Here is a 22,798-nt window from a genome sequence, read left to right as displayed (position 1 = left end):
TACGCATGCTAAAAATCCTGGGTAGTGACAGTTTCCCTACTTTAATCTATTGTACATAGAACTAAACAGTTCTCCACTTATTGCACCCCATACACAATTATATTTAGCTTATATTCTAAAATCCTTCATTGTAATATGAACATTTTGAACTACAAAGTTTACAAAAAAAAAAAATTCAGTTCCAGACCTTTTTTATTTTATTATACTGAAAAGAATACCTATTTGAGAAGCAAAAGCAATGTAGTTGTATAGTTACATAGGCTGAAGAGATATGCCCATCACGTTCAGCCTGTCTCACATCTGTTTTTGCCGTTCATCCAAAAGAAGGCAGAAAACACAGTTTGAAGCACTTTCCAATTTTGCAACAAACTACGGAAAAAGATCTTTCCTGACCCTAGGATAACAGTCAGATCTTTCCTGGGATGACAAAGCTGATACCCCACCTATAGAAATCATATCCCTGAATATTATGTTTTTGCATGTATTCATCCAGTAGCTGTTTAAACATCTGTAGAGACTATGATAAAACCACCTCTTCAGGCAAAGAATTCCATATCTGTATTGGTTTTATGGTAAAGAACCCTTTCCTTTGCCTTAGACTAAATCTCCTTTCTTTCAGTCTAAATGTGTGACCTTGTGTCCTATGTGTAGTGCGGTTTATGAATAAATTTCCAGACAATGGTTTGTATTGTCCCCAAATATATTTGTTTAAAGCTATTCTATGCCCTCTAAGGAGATGTTTGTCTAAACAAAACAGATTTCAATTTGTTAATTTTTCTTCAAAACTAAAATATTCAATTCCTTTTATTAAATCTGTACAGGGTCATAACAGACAAGATATATTCTGTGGCATCCAGAGTGGTATTCTGAGTCAAAAAAATCTGCAATGATGGCTCTCCCATTTCAGCACTTGTTGCTGCACCCCACTGCATTATTTTTTAAATTATAAAAATAAATACACAAAATGTAAAAATCTAGAGTATAGAATTTAAGTCTAGAATTTTGACTTATTACCTTGCTAATTTTCATTATAAAACCGGTACAAATCTATCTTTAAAATATAAGCGGTAAGAAAAAATAGTGATTTGTATATCTATATCTTCCTTTACAACACAGACTAGCTCACTGATAATAATTGAAAGCTATGTAGAGAAGCTACTGGATTGGACAAATCAAGCACTTGGGTTGTTTGAGGACAATTTCCAGTCCGAGTACATACCTAAAACATGCCTAATCTGCACCAACAACAGGTTTTTGTTGAGAAAGTCTGATTCACAGATGAAATGCATCTGGTTGCCATTACACATAGAAAGAGCAGGAATGAAAATGTATATTGCCCGATGCCTGGGACATGCAGTTCCGAGCAAATTGTTTTTATTATTTTAACTATGCTGTGGCCAAGCAGCAGGACTAACAGGGGTAAGTTGGTGAGAACTGTCCACCTTTGACTACACCCCCCTAATTCTTAAGTACACAATGGATGCTTTGGCCTGTAACCCCCATCACTCACATCCACTCAAAACATTTTTGCAACACTGTTATCAGAAAAAACAAAAACAAATCTACCCTTATGTCTTGTTTATATAATCATAAATTGACATACCAATTCCAAAATCATGCATAAAGTGTTTGTACTCCAGCAGAATATGGCTCTTTTTAGAGGGTACTGGCTAGGAAAACACCTGTATTCCCAAACTCTTATTACATTTTCTTTTGTTTTCTTAAACGGTTTTAAGTTCAAATCAGTTCATAAAATATAAATAGATTAGTGGAGATGGTAATTAAATTATTTCTAGTAACTAAACAAAAAATAATTATAAACAAAACAAAATAGACAGATCGCTTTATACGGATTTGTCCTAATTCATTTAATACCAAACTGCTATATTTAGGCACTTAAACTTATAAAAAGGCAAAGGAAAAATATATACACATAACCAAAAAAAACATGTATATAATTCTAACCTAGGTTGACTTTAATAGCTTTCACATGAACTAGTTATGCTTGAATTGAATTCTCAGTTAGCACACAATACAGGAAACATTGTGAGGATATATATATATTTTTTATATTTGTATTGCTTTTCTCTCCAAAAGTGAAGTCCAGTTTCTTTGCATCTTTTTGAAAATAGTGAAACATGTCGGTGCTGTCTAATATTGAATGCCATGGAAACGTTGGATTTATAAATCCCAGTGCTTGCTTGCATAGTGTACAGATTCTAGTGCTTTATTTGATTTCAAATAAAATATTTCCCCAAACCAAACATAATAGTTAAATCGGAAAATGCTTATGAGTTAGCTTATTGAATAACGATGTTGTAAGTAAATAACTCCAAAACAGGCAGATTCTGCAGGGAGTGTTTTTATAATGTCCAGTGCTGTTGGTTTATATTGCTATAGTGTACAAAACTAGTGTTCCTACTGGCTGCAGAGTGATTTTGAAAAAAGGTCATGCATAAGGACAGAGGAAGGCAACCTTCAGCATTATAGAAGTTGTGGACTACATCTACCACAATGCTCTTACAGACATAATGTTGGCAAAGCATAAGGGGAGATGTAGTCCTACCTCTGCATTAGGAGATAACTTTAATTCCCATATGCAGTAAGACGAGTAGTTGCCGTGTTCTGCCTGGACTTCATGACACTTTTTGTCAGTGAATATCAGTCTACGTAAATGTCAGTGTGAGTTAGTCAGCCTGTGTGTCAAGATGTTTGTCAGCTGCTGAGTTTGTGAATGCCTAGTGTTTGACGAAAGTTGCATTGCATTACAGCTGGAGTAGCAGGTAATAGATAAACGCTTTCAAGGGAAAATATAGGATACTGCAGACAAGCATTAAATATTTGACCAATTTCATGTTATACATATACACAAAGAATTTTAACAGAACACATCCAATGTTTGCCAGGTAGCAGATATTTGCCAATCAGATCACAAACACAAAATTAATAAGTGAAATATTTCATAACATATGTTTTTAAAAACTAAGTAATAGTTGTAACAAAGTAACACTATTCAGAAAGCTAAATTATTTGGAGTATATTTTAAAATACAAGTCACCACTTCATTACTGATGTTCTGCAGTTTGTGACTTTAGAAAAAACTGGTTTTCAGCCTGTTATTAAGTCTTATATTTCCGTGGAGGATCACTACTTTGAGATATATAAAAAAGGCAGATCTCTTTATTTAATTTTATTACTTCAGTTTGTTTTATTCAGCGTGAAAATTCACCTCATTATATGCCCCAGGAGCATTTTATTAATAACTTGTGCCTAAAAGCTAACTTAGCTAATTATACTACCTGCCTGAAGTAAGCTCTGCTTTGTAAACAAGAAACTGCAAATATTTATTCTGGATAGGGATTAGAACACATACATTTAATGCAGATGGGCTCATTCTGGCTGAAATATGTAATGGCCAAAACTAATAGAATTTGCTTCTAGGATATGGCTGCAAATACTTTTTTTTCCACATGATTTGATGGAACAGAGCAGCATATTAAGTATAATGAAGTGTGCATAGCTTAAGTTTTGCCTGGATTGCACCTTAGAGACTCTAGGATTCCAGACAAAAAAAAGCAGCGATTTAGAATTTATCTATCCTGTTGGAGTTCTTTCTTTTGCAGCTGATGAAGTCTGTTTCCAGCAGTTCTTTGAACAATTTCCAAACCTTCTTTGTCCAGGTCTTTCAATAGTAGTAAAACAGCATTAAGAATGTTATTCTGTTTGGGACAGAGATATATGAAGTTAGTGTAAAAAACATACTAAATCCTGCGCACTCATTCATTCACTAATCATCAATTTAAAGTCTCACATAATGTAATAGTTTTAGTTAAAACACCTCACCTAGGCAAACGATAATGGGTGTTTACTTACATTGTATGATCATACATTGCATAAGCCTGCCACAATGTCTAAGTAACCCATTCTTGGCAGGTCCTGTTCTAGCACCTAATGTCTGCTCTGAGATTAATCCATTTACTTGGGAAATGCTACCTCCTGGGGCTCTCTGCAGGTCAAGGTTAAATAGGGCCCTGGAATAAGAAACCTGTGACAGGGAGCGGTGCAAAACCGGGAGTTGGCAAGGAGTCCCAAATATATTTATGAAACCAAGAGGGCTCACCTTAGCATGCATTTTATATTATATATATATATATATATATATATATATATATATATATATATATATATATATATATATATATATATATTATGCATTTAAAGAATAAAAGGTTTTCAGGTAGATATATTGAAAAGTGTATTAAACTATTTAGAATGAAATAAAAATATTAATTTTATACACTTTGAATGATCATGCACTAGAAGTGATAACTGGGGGTTGGAAAAAATAAAATGACATGAATAAAAAATAAAGTCACCACCAGGTGGCACTCGAATACCGAAAAATGCATAAAACACCCACTATTTTGGTGTCTGTAAATAAATATATTATATTGAAAGAATAGTTGTCACTGAATATAAACAAAACACTTTGAATAAGTAATAATTTGAGGGGGAAAATTCAAGACCTTTTGCCCCAGAAAAAATGGCAAAATTGCTCTGTTTTAAACTCTCTATTGCTAGTAACACTGCAGTCACAGCCTGAACTATAGGATTCGATAAACAAGGGATATTGAGTTCCTAAAGGTACAATTGTAGGTACCATAACTACTTTGACTGTTTGAAACATTTTACTCACTGTTTAACATAGATATGCTGGTACTTGTTTGCTTCATGCCATACCAGGCGTAAAGTGCACTGATTGGCTTGTCACTCTCAGTCACTGCCCTAATCCCTAGTATGAACTGAGGAGGTAGCGAAGATCTTCTTCTGCCATCGTCATTGGAGACCAGGGTTCAGGCTACCTGGGACCAAGAATCTCTCTACTAAACCGTGAATAACCAATTTAATAATGATGCAGTACTGGGCACTTGCAAACTCCAGGCACCATAACCACTTCCTACAGTGTCCCTTTAACAAGGCAGCACTCCTCTCCAAGTCTTTGGACTGTCTGTTTACATACTTTGAGCAGAAATATTTGTATTGCAATAAAATACTTGTGTCACCATTCAATGGGACCCTGCATTGGATGATGAATGATGACAGAAGTTTTAAAGGTTTATTCACTAGACAGCAGTGATATTAAAATTGAATTGCAATATTTAGTGCAAAATAGCGGATGTAATTTTTTTTCCCAAATTGGTTTATAGTTGCAGATTGCGTATTATATAGCTGGAATTTTGCAATGTGGTTCTCAAGTCACTTTTTGGTGATTAAACTCTTCAGATATCACAAAACACTGCTAACCTTCACTGGTGCAGTGTTGACAGGTCAGTAGAGCAGTAATTTTCATTTCATGCTTATATTTTACTTAACTTTTCTCTTCAGTAGGAGAAACATGAGTGTATTATGGTAAAATTATTTGCATTACAAGTCAAGAACATTCCATTTTGTCTCTGAAAACTCCTCTGCAAGGTGCAGTGACTTCCAACGTGAAGTGAGGCATTTGGTTGGGTCAGAGTAGATAAGAGGTTTCTGTAAACTTCAGGATTAATCATGATGGTGTCACATTATCAATAAAGATAAATCAGACAGATGCAGAGGAAACCATAAATCTAACTATAAAAACATATCATGATTCACAGATGAACGCTTATGCTGTTCATCACATAAATATTCTTTTGCCACTAGTTTCGAACCCCATCACTTTAATGCAGGATCTCTATTTCAATTGTTCACAAAGTTCAGTTAGAAAGTCCTATGGTTTATATATTTACTTGTGTATGTCTAAGCCAAAAATATCGTGGCCTTTCTGTTATTGAGGACTGTTGGTGGTTTTCATCTTGTAACAAATGTAATGACATTATCTGTTCTAATAATGGGTGAGCCATTATGTTGCGTCTTAACACTGAATATCACAGCTGGTTTTTGAATATTATCAGAGTTATTTACCAAAGTGCAAATTGTTCGTAAATCAAAGGGAATATAAAATGCTTTTTTTGTTAAACTGTGATTTGCTGGGAACTCAAAATGATTTTTTAATTTCACTCCTTAATTGCTAAACTGAAAAAAGCTCATTTGGAGAAATGTTCTAATTCAGCTGTGTCCTAAAATGTTATCTTTAACTTTACATCTTAATTGTACTTATACTTCCTGTCAATTCACATTTTAGTGAATAACCCGGTTAGTGTTTTGAATATGTGCGCAATCAGTTTATCTAGCTATTTCAGCCTCATTGTTGCTTGCTTTTCTGGCACTAACATTCATGGCCATTCTTTACATTTAAATGTAAATTATATTCAAAGTGAATTTGGCAAATTTTACAGTGAATTTTAAATTCACTTTGAATTCTCACTTTACTGAATAACCATGTAGTTTCTATCCCTTATGTTTGTTGAGAATAGGAATAGATTTCCAACTCAAACGCCAACCTAGAGTCACCTCTAGATTATTTGTTAAAAAAACAATAACAACCTTGTATGCAAGAAAGTGCAAAGTAGCAAACAGTCAATTACCTTTGGTCCTTTGAAATGTAAAGGCTTTGTACAAAATGGCCTATGATGCCTACTCAGGTACCAATGTATAGTTGCAAAGACCCTTAACCCCTTAAGTATTACAATCTAGTCCCTAAAGGCCCGTGCCAATATTTAAAATCCTGAAAAGAAAAAATCTTAGGCACTCACTGTGATTGTATCCTGGCAGATTTATTTGCAACGTTTTGACCTGTCAAGGTCTTTATCAAGCATGCTGGTCTCCTACAAGAGTAATTTGTAAATGGTTTTCTAACAGTTTGACGTTTACCTGGATCTTAGTTTTGGCCATTGGTTTAGTGTTTCAGCTAAGCTCGCCCACCCTATGAGGATGGTTCTGTATGCTCCTGGATGCTCAGTGAGGAGAAGACTAAATTTGATGTGGCCAGGGCACACAGGTAAGTTTTCAAATCATTCTAAAACGGTGAGACAAATTACTTTGGGAGGTCACCAGGCCACTCCTATCACCAAATGCAGGCTGAAGTGGTTTTAGTGCTTGGAATATTCCTTTACATTAAAATGATTGGGGCATTCAAAAAAAAAAAAAAAAAAGTAATTGCTTAATTTTTTTATAAATGTACTGGAATAAATAGCCAAAGCAACACAACATGTGTGAAATTTTAGATTTAACTTGACTTAAACATCTGTGATACCAAGACTAACCATCAATGGTGTACATGTATGGAAACAATTTAGATATAATCTACATATATACATACTCTTACATAAAATATTTAATATTTGTGCATACCCGTTTCTTCCTGCTTCCATTCCCCTCCACTGGTGATGAAAACGAAGAAAATTTGTCCCTGGGGAGAGGTTTCATGCCTAACTGTTCCCGAATTTTGCTTCACATGAAAAAAAAAAAAAGGTGCAATTTAACTTTCAACAGTTTTACACTGTTTTATTGTTTAGAAAAATAAAGACACACAAATTTAATAAAGTGAAAAACTAGCATTATCCCGAAAGCAAGTAGTAAAACTAGCGTTGTCATAAAGTAGCTGTACTAGTCAAACATCCCTTGCTGAAAATGATAAAATTATACCAGTCTCTATTAAAAGTACAGCAAATAGGGGGGCGAAGCTAGCAGCCGAACGGAGCGGCCACACTTTCCCTGAGCTCCGAGCTACCAAGCTAAAAAACTGCGGTAAAACGACAGAAAAGCGCCAGGACCCGACACCAAGCTGTCACACCACTACATGAGAGTGTAATGGGTCGTAAAAACAAAAAACAAAGGGCGGATAGAGGCCCCTTCTGCCATGATATTGGAGAGATGCTGCGAGGACCTCAAAGACCAGCATGGGACAAAATGGTGTCGGGAGACGAGGGATCCTCGTACTCCTCTGAAGATCTCTCTTACAACCCTGGGGTGGGGGCCTCGAACAATCAGCCAGCAGTGCCTAAAGCCACGCCACCGGCTACAGGAGACCCTGTCACAGCCGCCCAACTTAAGGACATGCTCGCGGAACTGAGAGCGAATATAGCGGCAGACATGGCCCACTACAAAGACGCCATAGATGGAGCCGTGCAAAAAATGACCCTCCTACAGATAAAGACGGACACACAAGACTCCAGACTCACGGCTGAGCTTCAACAGAGACAAAAAGCTACGGCGGACAGAACAGAAGCCCTGGAGGAACGCAGGCGACGCACCAACTTGAAAATAAGGGGTATCCCAGACTCAGTGAATCCAACTGACTTACCGCACTATATCAGACGCCTGCTCAATACCCTGCTGCCGCCGAAACAAGCGAAGGCGATCAAGCCTGAGGGCATGTTCCGATTGCCGAAACCAACATCTGCACCAGCGGAGGTGACGGCAGACCTGATCATCCGGTTTCAAACGTTGCAAGACAAGATCTCGATCCGTACAGCAGCCCGTGGACACTCTCCTCTGGTGTTCGAGGGGTCTACCCCATCATTGTACCCGGACCATGTATAAATTTATACACATATATATTTTGTAAAGAGTGAACATTTATGTGTTTTTATGTGCTTTTTATGTTTGTTTACATTCTTGTACTGTATTTTTACACCCCTTTGTATAAATTAGGGTGGAACTGGTAATGTGGCTGTAACGGATCAACTGGCACCCCGACTGGGTACCTCCGTTGAAAGATGCTCCTAGCGCTTCCAGAGGACTCCAAGCACTCCACCAGACACCATAAGCACCGCAGGCTGCAGCTATCTCCCTTCAGAACGAAGCAGAAACAAGCTCTTACAAGAGCTCAGTGATTATAGCAAGGGAATATGCCTAGCATAGCAATCCCTTGTAGCAGATTCCCCCAATAAGAGACAGGACTCAAGTTGAGGGTAAAAATAGAACTCCCTGGCTGCTAGCTTGCAGCCCTTTTTATTAGGTGCTCCCATGAAGGGGAGGGACACACACAGTAACGTACATTAACCAATCACACAATAGTTACATCCCACACATAGCCCTCCCCTCTACCTGTAAACTAATTATCTGTACACACAGGAAAATACAATTATCATAGGTAGGGAAAATACAGTTTTTACACAACATTCATAACTCCCAAAATATACATCACATTCGCATAAAAATACATACTGATACATTTAGTACATAAAACACACATTTCTACATATCCCCAGATAGCTTTGATCTGACTGCACATTATTAGATGAATGGTACTCAGATCACACGAATAAGCCTTTCTGCAGGGAAAATAAACAGTTTAACCTGCAGGGCCATAGTCCAAAGGCAAGAGGCGGGCAAGCAGCCCCCTCCAAGGACACGTGGCGAGGTCGGTTTCGCCACAGTGGCAATAGTACACATTGACATATGTGGTTGTACACTGCATACAATATGGATACTACAACTTAGAAAATTGGACACATAAGAATTAATTGGCTACATTTTCCTCCGGTATAACGCATATGAGCGCATTCAATGGGAGACGCATGCGCTGGTGAAGCAGTCACACGCATGCGCACACGGAGAGTAACACGTTAATGACGTCATGATATCATTCGGGCGCGACACGCACAAACAAGCGGGCGCGCCCAATGCCTTCATAAATGCGGACACATCACTCTTTCCTTCACCTACACAGGGCCACCGAAGGGACTGAAGGGTCCCGAGCGCGCAGCCGTCTTCTCAAGAGTCTGCTCTCTGGACACATCTGACCAGGACCTGCCAAGGACATATAGCTGTACATTAACTAAGAAGGAACAGTCTTGACAATTGGGACAACAAAGTATGGCAGCATTACTTGGAATTGGACCTTTTTTTCAACAGGACATATTGGTGAGATCCACCCAAATACAATAGTGTGTACACACTGGGACTGTATATACATTTTTTATTTTTTATGCATTTTTTTCAGTTTTTCAATGAAACATTTTTTTCTACTTTTTTCCCACTATTGCATATATTTCCTTGTCAGTATTTGTCAATATTCCAGATTTGGAATTTTTCATGATACTATAGAGTTTAAACATTTACTGTATATCAGTGAGTCAGCTCTTGTAAGGATCTCTTTTTTTACATGTAATCATATTTGTTGCTATAGGATTTATTCGATCTACATTATTTATTTTTTCACGTTTTTTTGTATATATTTAAATACTCATGAAATACCTATGAAATCCATTAATTATCAATAATTAAATACACCTTTAAATTCTATTCTATTTTTTGAGTGCAAATTCTTACTTTGTTTCCTCCATGCTAAAGTTCAGCAAGTCTGTGTCTGTCTCTGAGGTAGCCTCAGCACTGGTTTGGTCTGCAGTTGTCTCAAGTTGACCATTTTCTGTATTCTCTAGATTTTCAGAAGGCGTTGTTGTGATGTTTTCACCTTCTGTCATGGACTGTGCCACTTCTTCCTCTGTTACTGCTGTAAAATAAAGACTATTTCAGTAATGTATTAAAGGAATTTTTTAGAAATGTAAAAATATTTATAGACTAGATAATGGTAAAGAGTCACATATGGAAACATAATGCCATCAACACTGTTTGGAAACATCATAAAAAAAAGAGACCAAAGATAAGGTGTTATATGAATGTTGTCAGAACTTTAGGGAAGCTTTGTTTCTTCCTAACACATCCTGGACTGCCTGAAAATGACTGCATTCAAGATTGTTGTCGCTAAAGGAGCACACTGGCAATATCAATGAAGTGCCTGGAGTCCTTTGACACTGGCTCACCTTCTGGTGTTAAATCATTTTTCAATGGTTTAGTGGTTTAATTATGGACTTCTTTAAAGTGCAAAGAGACTTGACGTTGTGAAAACTGTCATATTATGCGTATGTTTACATATTCTTATACGTAGTTGTTTGGAGTGGAGGCAATTTTATACAGAGGTTGGGACAAGCTGAAATGAGGTGGATATTCGAATTGAATACTTTAACACCTAATGGATTGATGCAGTGATGGATTGCCATCACTTGACTGTTTAATTTAAGGTATAGTGTCTATTTTCACCAAAACCATGATAGTAAAATTTGTATCAAAAGTATTGGAACTGTGGGAATATGATCGCATCCATAGGCGTGCGCAGCCTATTGTATAAGGGTGTGCACCCTAAAGCACAAAAACACACGCCGCATATATATATATATATATATATATATATATATACTGCTGTGTGTGTGTGTGTGTGTGTGTGTGTAGACGCTGTGTGTGTAAGGGTGCTGTGTGTGTGAGGGCGATGTGTGTAAGGGTGCTGTGTGTTTAAGGAGCGCTGTGTGTGAGGGCGCTGTGTGTGTGTGAAGGCGCTGTGTGTGTGTAAGGGTGCTTTTAGTGTGTATATGTGAGGGTGATGTGTGTGTGAGGGCGCTGTGTGTGTAAGGGCGTTGTATGTGTGTGTAAGGGTGCTGTATGTGTGTGTAAGGGTGCTGTGTGTGTGTGTGTGTGTGTGTGTGTAAGGGTGCTGTTAGTGTGTATATGTGAGGGTGCTGTTAGTGTGTGTGTGTGTGTGTGTGTGTGTAAGGGTGCTGTTAGTGTGTATGTGTAAGGGTGATGTGTGTGCGAGGGTGCTGTTTGTGTGCTGTATGTGGGTGCTGTGTGTGTGTGCTGTATGTTTGGGGGATTGAGTGTATTGTGTGGGGGCCGTTTGGTAAATATCCCCCCTCCCTTCTTACCTTATGTAGGGAGGGGGGATCATTTCTGCTGCTGCCTTCCCTGGTGGTCCAGTGGAGGTGGGGGCAGATTTCTTAATATCCCCCCTCCCTTCTTACATTATGCCTAGGAGGGGGGATCATTTATGCTGCTGCCTTCCCTGGTGGTCCAGTGGAGAGTGAACTCTAGCCATGCAGGCTAGAGTTCACTCTCGCGAGATCTGAGCGTTGCTGCGGTAACCGCGGCAACGCTCAGAATCCCGCGAGAGGACCCGGCGGAGCTGCTGGCAAGAGCTCCCCGGGTCCTCTCCTGCCTCCCTCCCTGCCTGTGGGTCGGTGGGGAGGGAGGCTTAGAGCAGAGCCGGCGCTCGGATAGCGCCGGCTCTGCATGAGCCGACAGGGGAGATCCCGAGATCTCCCCTGCCGGTCTCAATACATAGGCGTGCCGCGGGGATTAGGGTGTGCCCAGGCACACCCGGCACACCCTGTGCGCACGCCTATGATCGCATCAGCATTGTTAACGGCTATCAGCATTTGCTAACAGGTATATAAATATTGGATACGAGATTGCAATTTTCCTTTAAATGGGTTCATTTAATTCTTATGCGGTTGATTTTGTAACATTTTCTTGTATATCAAAAACATTATCTGGAGATTATAAAATATAAAAAAGTATTTGATCCCCTTCTAGTTTTGAACGTTTGCCCACTGACAAAGAAATGATCAGTCTATAATTTTAATTGTAGGTGTATTTTAACAATGAGAGACAGAATAACAAAAAATAAATCCAGAAAAACACATGTAAAAAAAAAGTTATAAATTGATTTGCATGTCAATGAGTGAAGTAAGTATTTGATCCCCTATCAATCAGCAAGATTTCTGGCTCCCAGGTGTCTTTTATACAGGTAAAAAGCTGAGATTGGGAGCACTGTCTTAAAGGGAGTGCTCCTAATCTCAGCTCGTTACCTGTAAAAAAGACACCTGTCCACAGACGCAATCAGATTCCAAACTCTCCACTATCGCCAAGGCCAAAGAGCTGTCCAAGGATGTCAGGGACAACATTGTAGACCTACACAAGGGTGGAATGGGCTACAAGACCATCGACAAGCAGCTTGGTGAGAACGTGACAATAGCTGGTAAGATTATTCGCAAATGGAAGAAACACAAAATAATTGTCAGTCTCCCTCGGTCTGGTCTCCATGGAAGATCTCACAATTGGTTCCACACTATGCCGTGAAGGACTGAAATTCTGCAGCGCCCACAAGGTCCCCCTGCTCAAGAAAGCACATGTACAGGCCGTCTAAAGTTTGCCAATGAACATCTGAAAAATTCAGAGGAGAACTGGGTGAAAGTGTTGTGGTCAGATTAGACCAAAATCAAGCTCTTCGGCATCAACTCAACTCGCCGTGTTTGGAGGAGGAGGAATGTTGTCTATGACCCCAAGAACACCATCCCCACGTCAAACATAGAGGTAGAAACATGCTTGGGGGTATTTTTCTGCTAAGGGGACAGGACAACTGCACCGCATCAAAGGGACGATGGACGGGGCCATGTATCATCAAATCTTGGGTGAGAACCTCCTACCCTCAGCCAGGGCATTGAAAATGGGACGTGGATGGGTATTTTAGCATGACAATGACCCAAAACACAAAGCCAAGGCAACAAAGGAGTGGCTCAAGAAGAAGCACATTAAGGTCCTGGAGTGGCCTAGCCAGTCTCCAGACCTTAATCCCATAGAAAATGTGTGGAGGGAGCTGAAGGTTCGAGTTGCCAAAACGTCAGCCTCAAAACGTTAATGACTTGGAGAGGATCTGCAAAGAGGAGTGGGACAAAATCCCTCCTCAGAGGTGTGCAAACCTGGTGGCCAACTACAAGAAATGTCTGACCTCTATGATTGCCAACAAGGGTTTTGCCACCAAGTACTAAGTCGAAGAGGTTAAATACTTATTTTTTTTGTTATCCTGTCTCTCACTGTTAAAATACACCTACCAATAAAATATAGACTGATCATTTCTTTGTCAGTGGGCAAACGTTCAAAATCAGCAGGGGATCAAATACTTTTTTCCCTTCAGCCAGTGCGCTTAAACTTTGACTACAGTGAATCTCTAAACTGGTACATTTGAATGAGGCCAGCTGTAACCCAGGGCAGGTGTGTCCCTTTTATTTGCACTTTATGCAGAGGGGCATGCAAATTCCAAACACGCAAGAGCTCAGACAAAAAATATGCAATTGCAGAATCCAGATCTGGGATTAGACTTAATATGTGCCATGGAATGTTCTTGAGACCGTTTTGAAAGGATACAAGATTACATTTCTTGAAAGACCTGGTGATTATAATCTTGGGAGGGGATATAGTGGCGTTTATTTTGCGTATGCAGTAAACTAGACAGTGGTCACTGAAACGGTTAGGGAGAACTCCTGCCTTCTGGATTCTGTCAGGACAACTGGTGAGAATACAATGTAGCAAGGCTTTTAATATTAATGCGAGTTGGGGGAGGCATTAATTGTGTTAGCTGCAAAGTCTTAAACAGCGAACATGAATTTTTATTTTTAGGATTCAGTCAATCAATATATCTCCACAAAAACAGCAGTTCACTTTTTTGGTTTTGAGCTACAGTTGCACTAAAGAGTTGGTATACTGATTGATAGCCTCTATTGAATAGCTAGGTATTTTTAAACATCTATCCAACTCATTTAACGGCTTAGTAAATATTGCTAGCTAAGATTCTCTTCTTGATTTATATATTATTTTCCAGATTCTTTTGCCTTGATCTAGTTAAATGTATTCTGAATAACATTTCTCAGAAAAGCAAGCACTTCAGAACGGACATAAATAAATATATTGAATTTAAGCTTTCACAAAATGGGCAGAAACCTGCAAAATGTAGCTATCAATCTTCATTTTCAGGATGCATCTGTTGCCCATTCTTCCAAACATATTGTTCATCAAGATGATATTATCTTAGGTGAAAACCTTGCCAGGAGACTTACATTTTCAAATTATGCAGTGCATAAATAAACCATTGTATCTTATAGGCTCACGGAATCCTATAATAACATCTGTATAGGTTTTCAGGCCAACTTTACAAAAACATTTTTTTTTTTTATTGCTCTTATATGAGGAAAATAGATCAACTGGTGTTCATGCTTAAACATGTCTATCATTACCTTAATTTAAAGGGACACTGTAGGCACTGTAACTGCTACATTTCATTGAAGTAGCTACAGTGTTTGGAGACTCACTGGCGCCACCCTTCCATTCAGTGTTACATTTACACAGATTTTCATTTTATTTTTTTCCTCACGTATAGTGGCAGTACTTACAAGTGGGATGTTCCTTCTATAGTGGACAAGAAGCTCCCCCTTCCTTTGAAGATAACTGCGTGCCCCGCCGGCTGCCCCTATAAATCCTGTACCTTAGAGGAAAACTCCAGTTCTTCTTGTCCCGGCAACGGGACGGACAGCTCCTCCAAGGTCCAGGTGGAGAATGGTGCGGTCAGCACAGACTGCTGATCGGGGAGGCGAGTGCCCGATAGCTCCCCGGGCGGGAACTGAGCGGCAAGCATACTTCCGGAAGTCTGTTTTGTGGCACCATCTGGGGAAGTCCTGGGCGGACCTCCCACCAATTATCCCAAACGCATGCGCACAGCACTGGAACGCACGCCCGGGAGGTATTGCGTTCCACTGAACACCGAATTGCGCTACTGCGCATGCACAGAACTGTGTCAGTAATTTTGGCATCTTTTGAAAAGTTTTGGGCTATAAAGCGGTGCAGAGCCTATCTGACCCCAAGGGTGGGTGTACAGTCCAGGTTCTCCGTGTCACCAGCCTTTGAATCTTCCAAAGATTCCATAAAAAAAAGACGTACCAGCTGTTCTTCAAGAAAAGCAGACAAAGAAATGTAGGAGAGATCTCCTTCCCTGTCTGAGCCCTCATCAGGGGAATGTTCATCATCCTCTCCTTCAGATATTTCCAGTCTGGCTTCAAGTGTGGAGGAAGGATTTCAACCAGAAGAGCTAAAAAGGTTTATAAAAAGAGGTTGTGACAGCTGTGCAGGAACCTAAACCTACAAGAGGGTGAGGTTAAAGGCTTCCTGATGCATCCCAAACTAATAGATCTCCTACAAGGAGAGTGGAAGAATCCAGAAAGACATGCTTTTATTTCGAAGCAATTCAAACTTATTTCCAAACTGCAGTCTAAAGAAAAATGGGAAGATCTTCCCAAGGTCAGCAAGCAGATTCAGCCTCTAAAGCCGCCTTATGTGAACTACCCTTCGAGAGAAACAAACTTTTTGGTACTCCATTGGAAGACATTATTAGGCAAATGTCTGAAACAAAGAAGGCTTTAACTCAAGATTCGAGACCTCAGAAATATAAACAGTTCAGGGGTCATCGTTCTTTTCGTTACCAAGGGAGATTTTGTAAATTTGAGAAGCAAGGTGAAACCGGCAGACAATGGTCTAGACATGATCTCAACAAGCATGATAAAAAGAGGAAATGTTGACGCCAAGAGGGTAGGAGGACGCCTTCGGTTCTTCGCTCACAAATGGAAGAATATAACATCAAATTTTTTGATTCTAAGAACCATTTCAGAAGGTTACAGAATCAAGTTTTCTGCGATACCACAACCATCTTTCCTGCTTTCAAGTTATCCGTCAATAAAGAAATCGGAGGCACTACTGGCAGAATCCCTTGTCCTTTTACGCCAGGATGTGGTAGAGAATGTACCCAAGCAAGGGGAATTTCAGGGAGTCTACTCTTGCCTGTTCTTGGTGCAAAAAACAGACAGATCCTTCCGACCTATCCTAGACCTCAAGAAGGTCAATGCTGGCATACCGTATCAAAAATTTCGTATGGAAAATATCCTGTCTATCATTCACATCCCACAGAAGGGAGAATTCATGGCAAAATTGGACCTGAAAGATGCTTACCTCCATGTACCGGTATCGGAGTCTTCCTGGAAGTTCCTAAGATTTGCTTTAACAGGAAGACGAAGGATTCTCCACTTTCAGTTCAAGGCGCTACCCTTTGGCCTGTCATGAGCCCCTCGCATATTTACAAAGATCCTGGCTCTCATAGCAGCATCTTTACACCTGAGAGGTATCTCTATAGTTCCGTACCGGGACGATTGGTTCTTGAAAGCCCAATCAGAACAGCTCCTAAGTTCACACATCAAGATCGCTATCAAGGTTTTGGAAGAACATGGTTGGCTCCTAAACCTAAAAAAAAGTTGATTCCTTCATTATGTCTGGAATTCCTGGGACTCCGCGTAGACTCAAGGTCCCAGTCTCTTTTTCTTTCAAGGTCGAAATAAAGACGGATTTGCAAAGCTGTGTCAGGTCTACAGAAAGACTCAAGCTCCATCAGAGAAGCAATGAGTGTACTGGGACTCCTCACTTCTGCAATCCCAGCAGCGGCTTGGGCAAAAGCAGAATTTTACAATGGGGCATTCTTTCTCAGTGGTCAAGACAACAGGAGGATCTAGAATAGGCCTTTCACCTATCCAAAGTTGTGAAGAAACAACTAATTTGGTGGAATGACAAAAACAACATTTCAAAAGGCCTCTCTTTCGCACAAAAAAGTTGGATTACGATTACCACAGATGCTTCCCAGACAGGGTGGGGCGCCCATCTAGGCTCTAGTTTCAGTCAAGGAGTTTGGAATTGGGAAGATACAAACGCTTCCTCCAACTTCAGAGAGTTGAAAGCAGTATGGAAGGCCCTAAAGTCTTTCGGTCCAATTATCGCCAATCGGGCAGTAAGGATCCAGTCAGACAATGCCACAACAGTGGCTTACGTAAACCACCAAGGAGGCACAAGAGTGAAATCTCTACGAGACCTATGCTACCGCATCATGTCTTGGGTCCAATCAAGACTAGTCGCTGTGACAAGACCAATCTCGCCACTGTGCATTGGAGGAGCCCGGTTGCCTGCCTGTTGCCTTTTGACTATGGCATTTAAATACTTTATTTTCCTATGCAGAAAGGTCTATTCATTTATTTCTGCTCTGGCGTTCGGTAGATTCTCGGATTTACTGAATGAACTCATTTAACCCAGATAGCTATGCCATGGAGCCTATTCATGTAATAAAAGACTTTGGCTCCATGGCAATTGAACTGTATGTGTGTGGTCTGAGAGCCATTCAGTAATAATGTGTGCTCAGACGTAAGCTATCTGGGGATATGTTGCATGTCTGTATTTTATGTAATAAATGTAACCTTGTGTATTTTATAGTATTTTACTATATTTTGCTACCATGTGGCTAATGGAGCTTTGCCTCTGTCCTTGGAGAGAATTGGATTACTTCTCAATTATCTCCAGGATAGAAGACTCTGTGGAACTGGTTTTGGGTAGAAAAGCCATGCTTCTTTTGGTCACAAATGACTTTGATCTATCTTTTGAACCAATGGACCAATTTTGATGATTTTGACATATGTTTGTATTTGGAGTATGCTGAATCTGAAAATGTAAGTGTTATGTGAATGTGATGCATACTTATAAAAGTTATGAATAATGTTGAAAAACTGTATTTCTCTGCCTGTGATAATTACATTACCCATTGTGTAAGATAATTGTATCACAGGCAGAGGGGAGGACTTTGTGTGGGAGTGTCTGAGTTTATTGTACGTGTTTATTGGTTGTTTTCCAAAACCCTGTGGGTGGTACTAATGTGTATATAAGAACAATAAACCCACAGCTCTGTCTGTTCACTTTTTCTCGTTCTTGGGGGGATTTATTGTATGCTGTTCCAGTTCGACTGCTAGGAGTGTAAACCTTTCGTATGGGTTTTCCTATTCGGCTGTTTACAGCATTCGTATGGTTCCGGTTCGTCTGTTTACGGCATTCATATGCTTCTCCGGTTCGGTGGATTGGTGTCTACAGTAGCTATGCCTGTGTCTCTGGAAGGGAAGATCTACTAAACAGCTTTTAACCCCTTTTTATGAGAGGGGGTGCCGTTACAGTCGCGATCTCGACTACTCAAATCAGAGGGTCTCTGAACATAATCGCAGACAACCTCAGCAGGCGTCATTGGTCTCAGGCAGACTGGTCCCTTTTAAACCGAATTTTCTTGGAGTTGGTTATCCGCTTCGGCCTTCCGGTTATCAACCTTATGGCCACGAGGAGAAACAGGAAAGTCCCTACTTTTGCTTCCCTCCAAGCACAAGATTTCCCAGACTTCTTAGATGGCCTATCGACCACTTGGAAATACAACATGGGTTACGTTTTCCCTCCTATAGCTTTAATTCCAAGGAATGTTCAAAAGATAAGATGGGAGAAAGCAAGGATTCTAGCCGTCCTGCTCTTCAAGGGCCAGATCTCGGCATTAAGTCACTTCCTGGTTCGTGACATTGCCTCAGACTTGCTTATCCACCGTTTTTTCTAAATCGATACATCTGAAGCGTCTCCCAAGCTCTCTCCTTTTCCTACCTGGGATTTGTACTTGGTTCTTCAAGCCCTTTGTGAACCACCGTTTGAACCGTTACAAGAGGTTCCCCTGAAACTGCTTACTATCAAGACGGCGTTCCTAGTGGCAATCACCTCAGTCAGAAGGGTAGGGGAAATTCAGGCTTTTTCTTCAGCTTCTGAATTTACTATTTTTCATCAAGACAAAGTGGTCCTGCACCCAAGGCCTTCATTTTTGCCCAAAATTCTGTCAAGTACATCTATGAACCAACCTATTGTTCTGCCTTCCTTCTGCCAATCTCCTTCGTCGGATCTGGAAATAAAGTGGCATTGCCTTAATATTAGAAGAGCGTTGGAAATTTATGTTCAGAGAACACAAGGCTTTAGGACCTTGGATCATCTCTTTGTCGCCTTTCAGGGCGCTAGCAAAGGTTTTACTGCCTCCAGACCGTCTTTATCCAGATGGCCAACAGATACCATTAAGTTGGCTTATAAATCCAAAGGGGTTCCAATTGGATTACCATTGAAGGCCCACTCCACTAGGGCTATGGCGACTTCCTGGGCGGAAAAAGCAGCTGCCTCACCTGAAGACAGCTGCAAAGCGGCTACTTGGTCTTCATTGCACACCTTTATTAAACATTATAGGATGGACATATTCTATTCCTCTGAAGCTGCTTTTGGGCGTAAGGTGCTACAGGCGGTAGCCTTCTAAGTTCCCTCCCTTTGTTTGTTTTGCAGGGATCTTGCTATACCCCACTTGTAAGTACTGCCACTGTACGCGAGGAAAAACAGTAATTTTACTTACCGTAAATTCCTTTTTTCTTAGTGACAGTACTGACTTTTCCTCCACTTTTATATGGATTAAATAACTTTGCAGTATTCAGCCTCCGTGTGGTTATTTTGTATTACTGGAGTTCTCCTCTAAGGTACAGGATTTATAGGGGCAGCAGGTGGGGCATGCAATTCTCTTCAAAAGAAGGGGGAGCTTCTTGTCCACTATAGAAGGAACATCCCACTTGTAAGTTCTGCCACTATACTAAGAAAAAAGGAATTTACGGTAAGTAAATTTACTGTTTATTTATTGAAGTTTTGGTCATACATAAACACAAAAACAAACAGTGTCACAATAAATCATATTGGGTGTAACAAAGCAATTCCCATTGTGCATGTTCTTGGAATGTAGAGAGTTATATCATCGACAATATGTTACAAAGTAAATAAATAGAGATGGCCACTAGAGGTGCTTCCTTGGTTAGTGCAGCACTGACGTTCAGTGTCTCCATGTAGGCACTGAACGTTCCTCATAGAGATGCATTGATTCAATGCATTTCTATATGGAGATGTTGATGTGTGCAGAGCGGTGTTTTGCCTCAATTTTTCTATGAAAAAGCATCGGATTGGCTGAGATTATCAACTTTGTCCATCTCAGCCAAGCAGGCGGATTGGCGGAGTAAACTCACCTTTTACATTGATTACAGGGGGGCAGGACCCTAAACAGTGTTTTCACAGCTATAGTGATAGGAATACATGTTTTTATACCGGTCATTATAGTGTTCCTTTAAATCTAATGAGAAACTACAACTACGGAGGAAAAGACAGACTCACATACAAGACAGTGTTGTCACAAACAAACAGACAATTAATGCACATGAAAAAAAAGTCTCACAAATCTTGTGCACGGCTCATGAACATGAACACAGAGGAACAGGCAAAACAATTCACTCACAAGGCTTTCCAGGAGAATACTGGTATCACATGGCCAGGTGGTTAAGTTTGCTTCTATTTACAGCTGCTACTAACTAATAAAAGCCATAACACATTTCCCTACGTTGGAGAAATACAAGGAGTTGTCATCAACAAAAAATATGGCAGTAGTTTTTAAAACGAGTAAGAATAAGTAAGTGAATTTGCACGTTAAGGCTAAAACTGTAAATTTTGGCTTAACAGTTCTACAGGTTTTATAAGTATATCCACTGTAATAACTTGTTTCTGACGGAGAAGAGTTAAACATGTTAATTAACAAAGCACATACAGACTTTAACCCCTCTGCTGCCAGTGGAGTAAACTCCACCTCCAGAAATGTCATTGATGCATCATTAGTCAGCCCGGAACAAGAATTCCAGGCTGGCTAATGTCAATTCTGTGCATGAATGGCGACTGTCACGGGCATGCTGTGCGCGCGGATGACAGACAGCCAATGGCGGCATGCAACCACCCCCTCTGTGCTTCCCATGTTGACCCCTCAGCATGCCCTCCCTGACATCTTTTGCAAGGGTCACTATACAAGTAGTAGTTACTTCTGTAGAGGAGGATCAGGCTGAGTGATAAATGGATCTTGGCACTGGAACAGTTACAATAATTTTTATAGGGCCTTACAATGAAAAACGGGGGTATTAACCATTTTCGATTTATTTTGTTTTGTTATTTGTGAGGCGGGGGAGGAAGGTTAGGAAGTGTCACTCTACAATTTTCTTAAACTACTGACATTTTTATTGAATGTATATTACACATATATACTTAGAAATGTAATATTTATATATTTCCACAGATAGACAACACTCATGGGTCTTGTTGAGGAATTATTTTACAAGTCTTTATTCCAAAAAAGACAGGTTCACAGATCGATAGGCTAATATTTCAGTTCAACCACAAGGACATCTGCACAAAAGTCCTTAAAACACTGACACGTGTGTGTGTGTGTAAATACATACATATACACACACACACACACACACACACATTGAGGAAAATATATTTAAAAAATATATAACTAGATGGGACCCGTCTGATATGTTTCAGAGATGTTCTCTTTGTAATGGCACAAGATGAGCTAAAACCAGCTTGAGAACTGAGCGGGGACCCATCGAAGGGCAGGCTATCTCAGCTGCTGCCCTTTCTCAGTATTCTCTTGCGCCCTGTTTTTTGCTCTCCATATTTAAAAAATAGTTTACACACACACACACAAATACAGTATCTCACAAAAGTGATAACACCCCTCACATTTTTGTAAATAGATCATATATTTTCATGTGACAACAATGAAGAAAATACACTCTGCTACAATGTAAAGTTGTAAGTGTGCAGTCTGTATAACAGTGTACATTTGCTGTCCCCTCAATATAACTCAACACACAGCCATTAATGTCTAAACCGTTGGCAACAAAAGTGAGTACACCCCTAAGTAGAAATGTCCAAATTGGGCCCAATTAGCCATTTTCCCTCCCCGGTGTCATGTGACTCGTTCGTGTTACAAGGTCTCTGGTGTGAATGGGGAGCAGGTGTGTTAAATTTGGTGTTCTCTCTCTCACACTCTCTCATGGTCAGTGGAAGTTCAACATGGCACCTCATGGCAAAGAACTCTCTTACGATCTGAAAAAAAGAATAGTTGCTCTACATAAATATGGCCTAGGCTATAAAAGGATTGCCAAGACCCAGAAACGGAGCTGCAGCATGGTGGGCAAGACCATACCGCGGTTTCAGAGGACAGGTTCCACTCAAAACAGACCTCGCCATTGTCGACCAAAGAAGTTGAGTGCACGTGCTCAGCGTCATAGCCAGAGGTTGTCTTTGGGAAATAGATGTATGAGTGCTGCCAGTATTGCTGCAGAGGTTGAAGTGGTGGGGGGTCGGCTTGTCAGTGTTCAGACCATACGCCGCACACAGTATCAAATTGGTCAGCATGGCTGTTGTCCCAGAAGGAAGCCTCTTCTAAATATGATGCACAAGAAAGCCTGCAAACAGTTTGCTGAAAACAAGCAGACTAAAGACAAGGATTACTGGAACCATGTCC

The 22,798-nt window shown here is 40.1% G+C and overlaps 1 protein-coding gene across 3 annotated transcripts in view; it reads right to left on the bottom strand.

The window, feature by feature from the left end:
* Nucleotides 1–2,060: 2,060 nt before the first annotated feature.
* CFAP410 (cilia and flagella associated protein 410) overlaps nt 2,061–22,798 on the bottom strand; it is a 65,749-nt gene continuing 45,011 nt past the window's right edge. For 2 of the 3 annotated variants that reach the window (XM_063428810.1, XM_063428812.1), the window contains exons 5-7: nt 10,204–10,384; nt 7,279–7,375; nt 2,061–3,719 (exon numbers count right to left, since the gene is read on the bottom strand). In XM_063428810.1, coding sequence (XP_063284880.1) covers nt 3,591–3,719; nt 7,279–7,375; nt 10,204–10,384 — 407 coding nt within the window. In that variant the 3' untranslated portion in view covers nt 2,061–3,590. The remainder of the gene's footprint in view (nt 3,720–7,278; nt 7,376–10,203; nt 10,385–22,798) is intronic. The other variant, XM_063428811.1, reaches the window with a different exon arrangement.

This window comes from Pelobates fuscus, chromosome 8 (genome assembly GCF_036172605.1).
Source record: "Pelobates fuscus isolate aPelFus1 chromosome 8, aPelFus1.pri, whole genome shotgun sequence".
Taxonomy (NCBI): domain Eukaryota; kingdom Metazoa; phylum Chordata; class Amphibia; order Anura; family Pelobatidae; genus Pelobates; species Pelobates fuscus.
The sequence above is the reverse complement of the archived record's forward strand: the minus strand, read 5'-3'. Positions and strand labels throughout refer to the sequence as shown.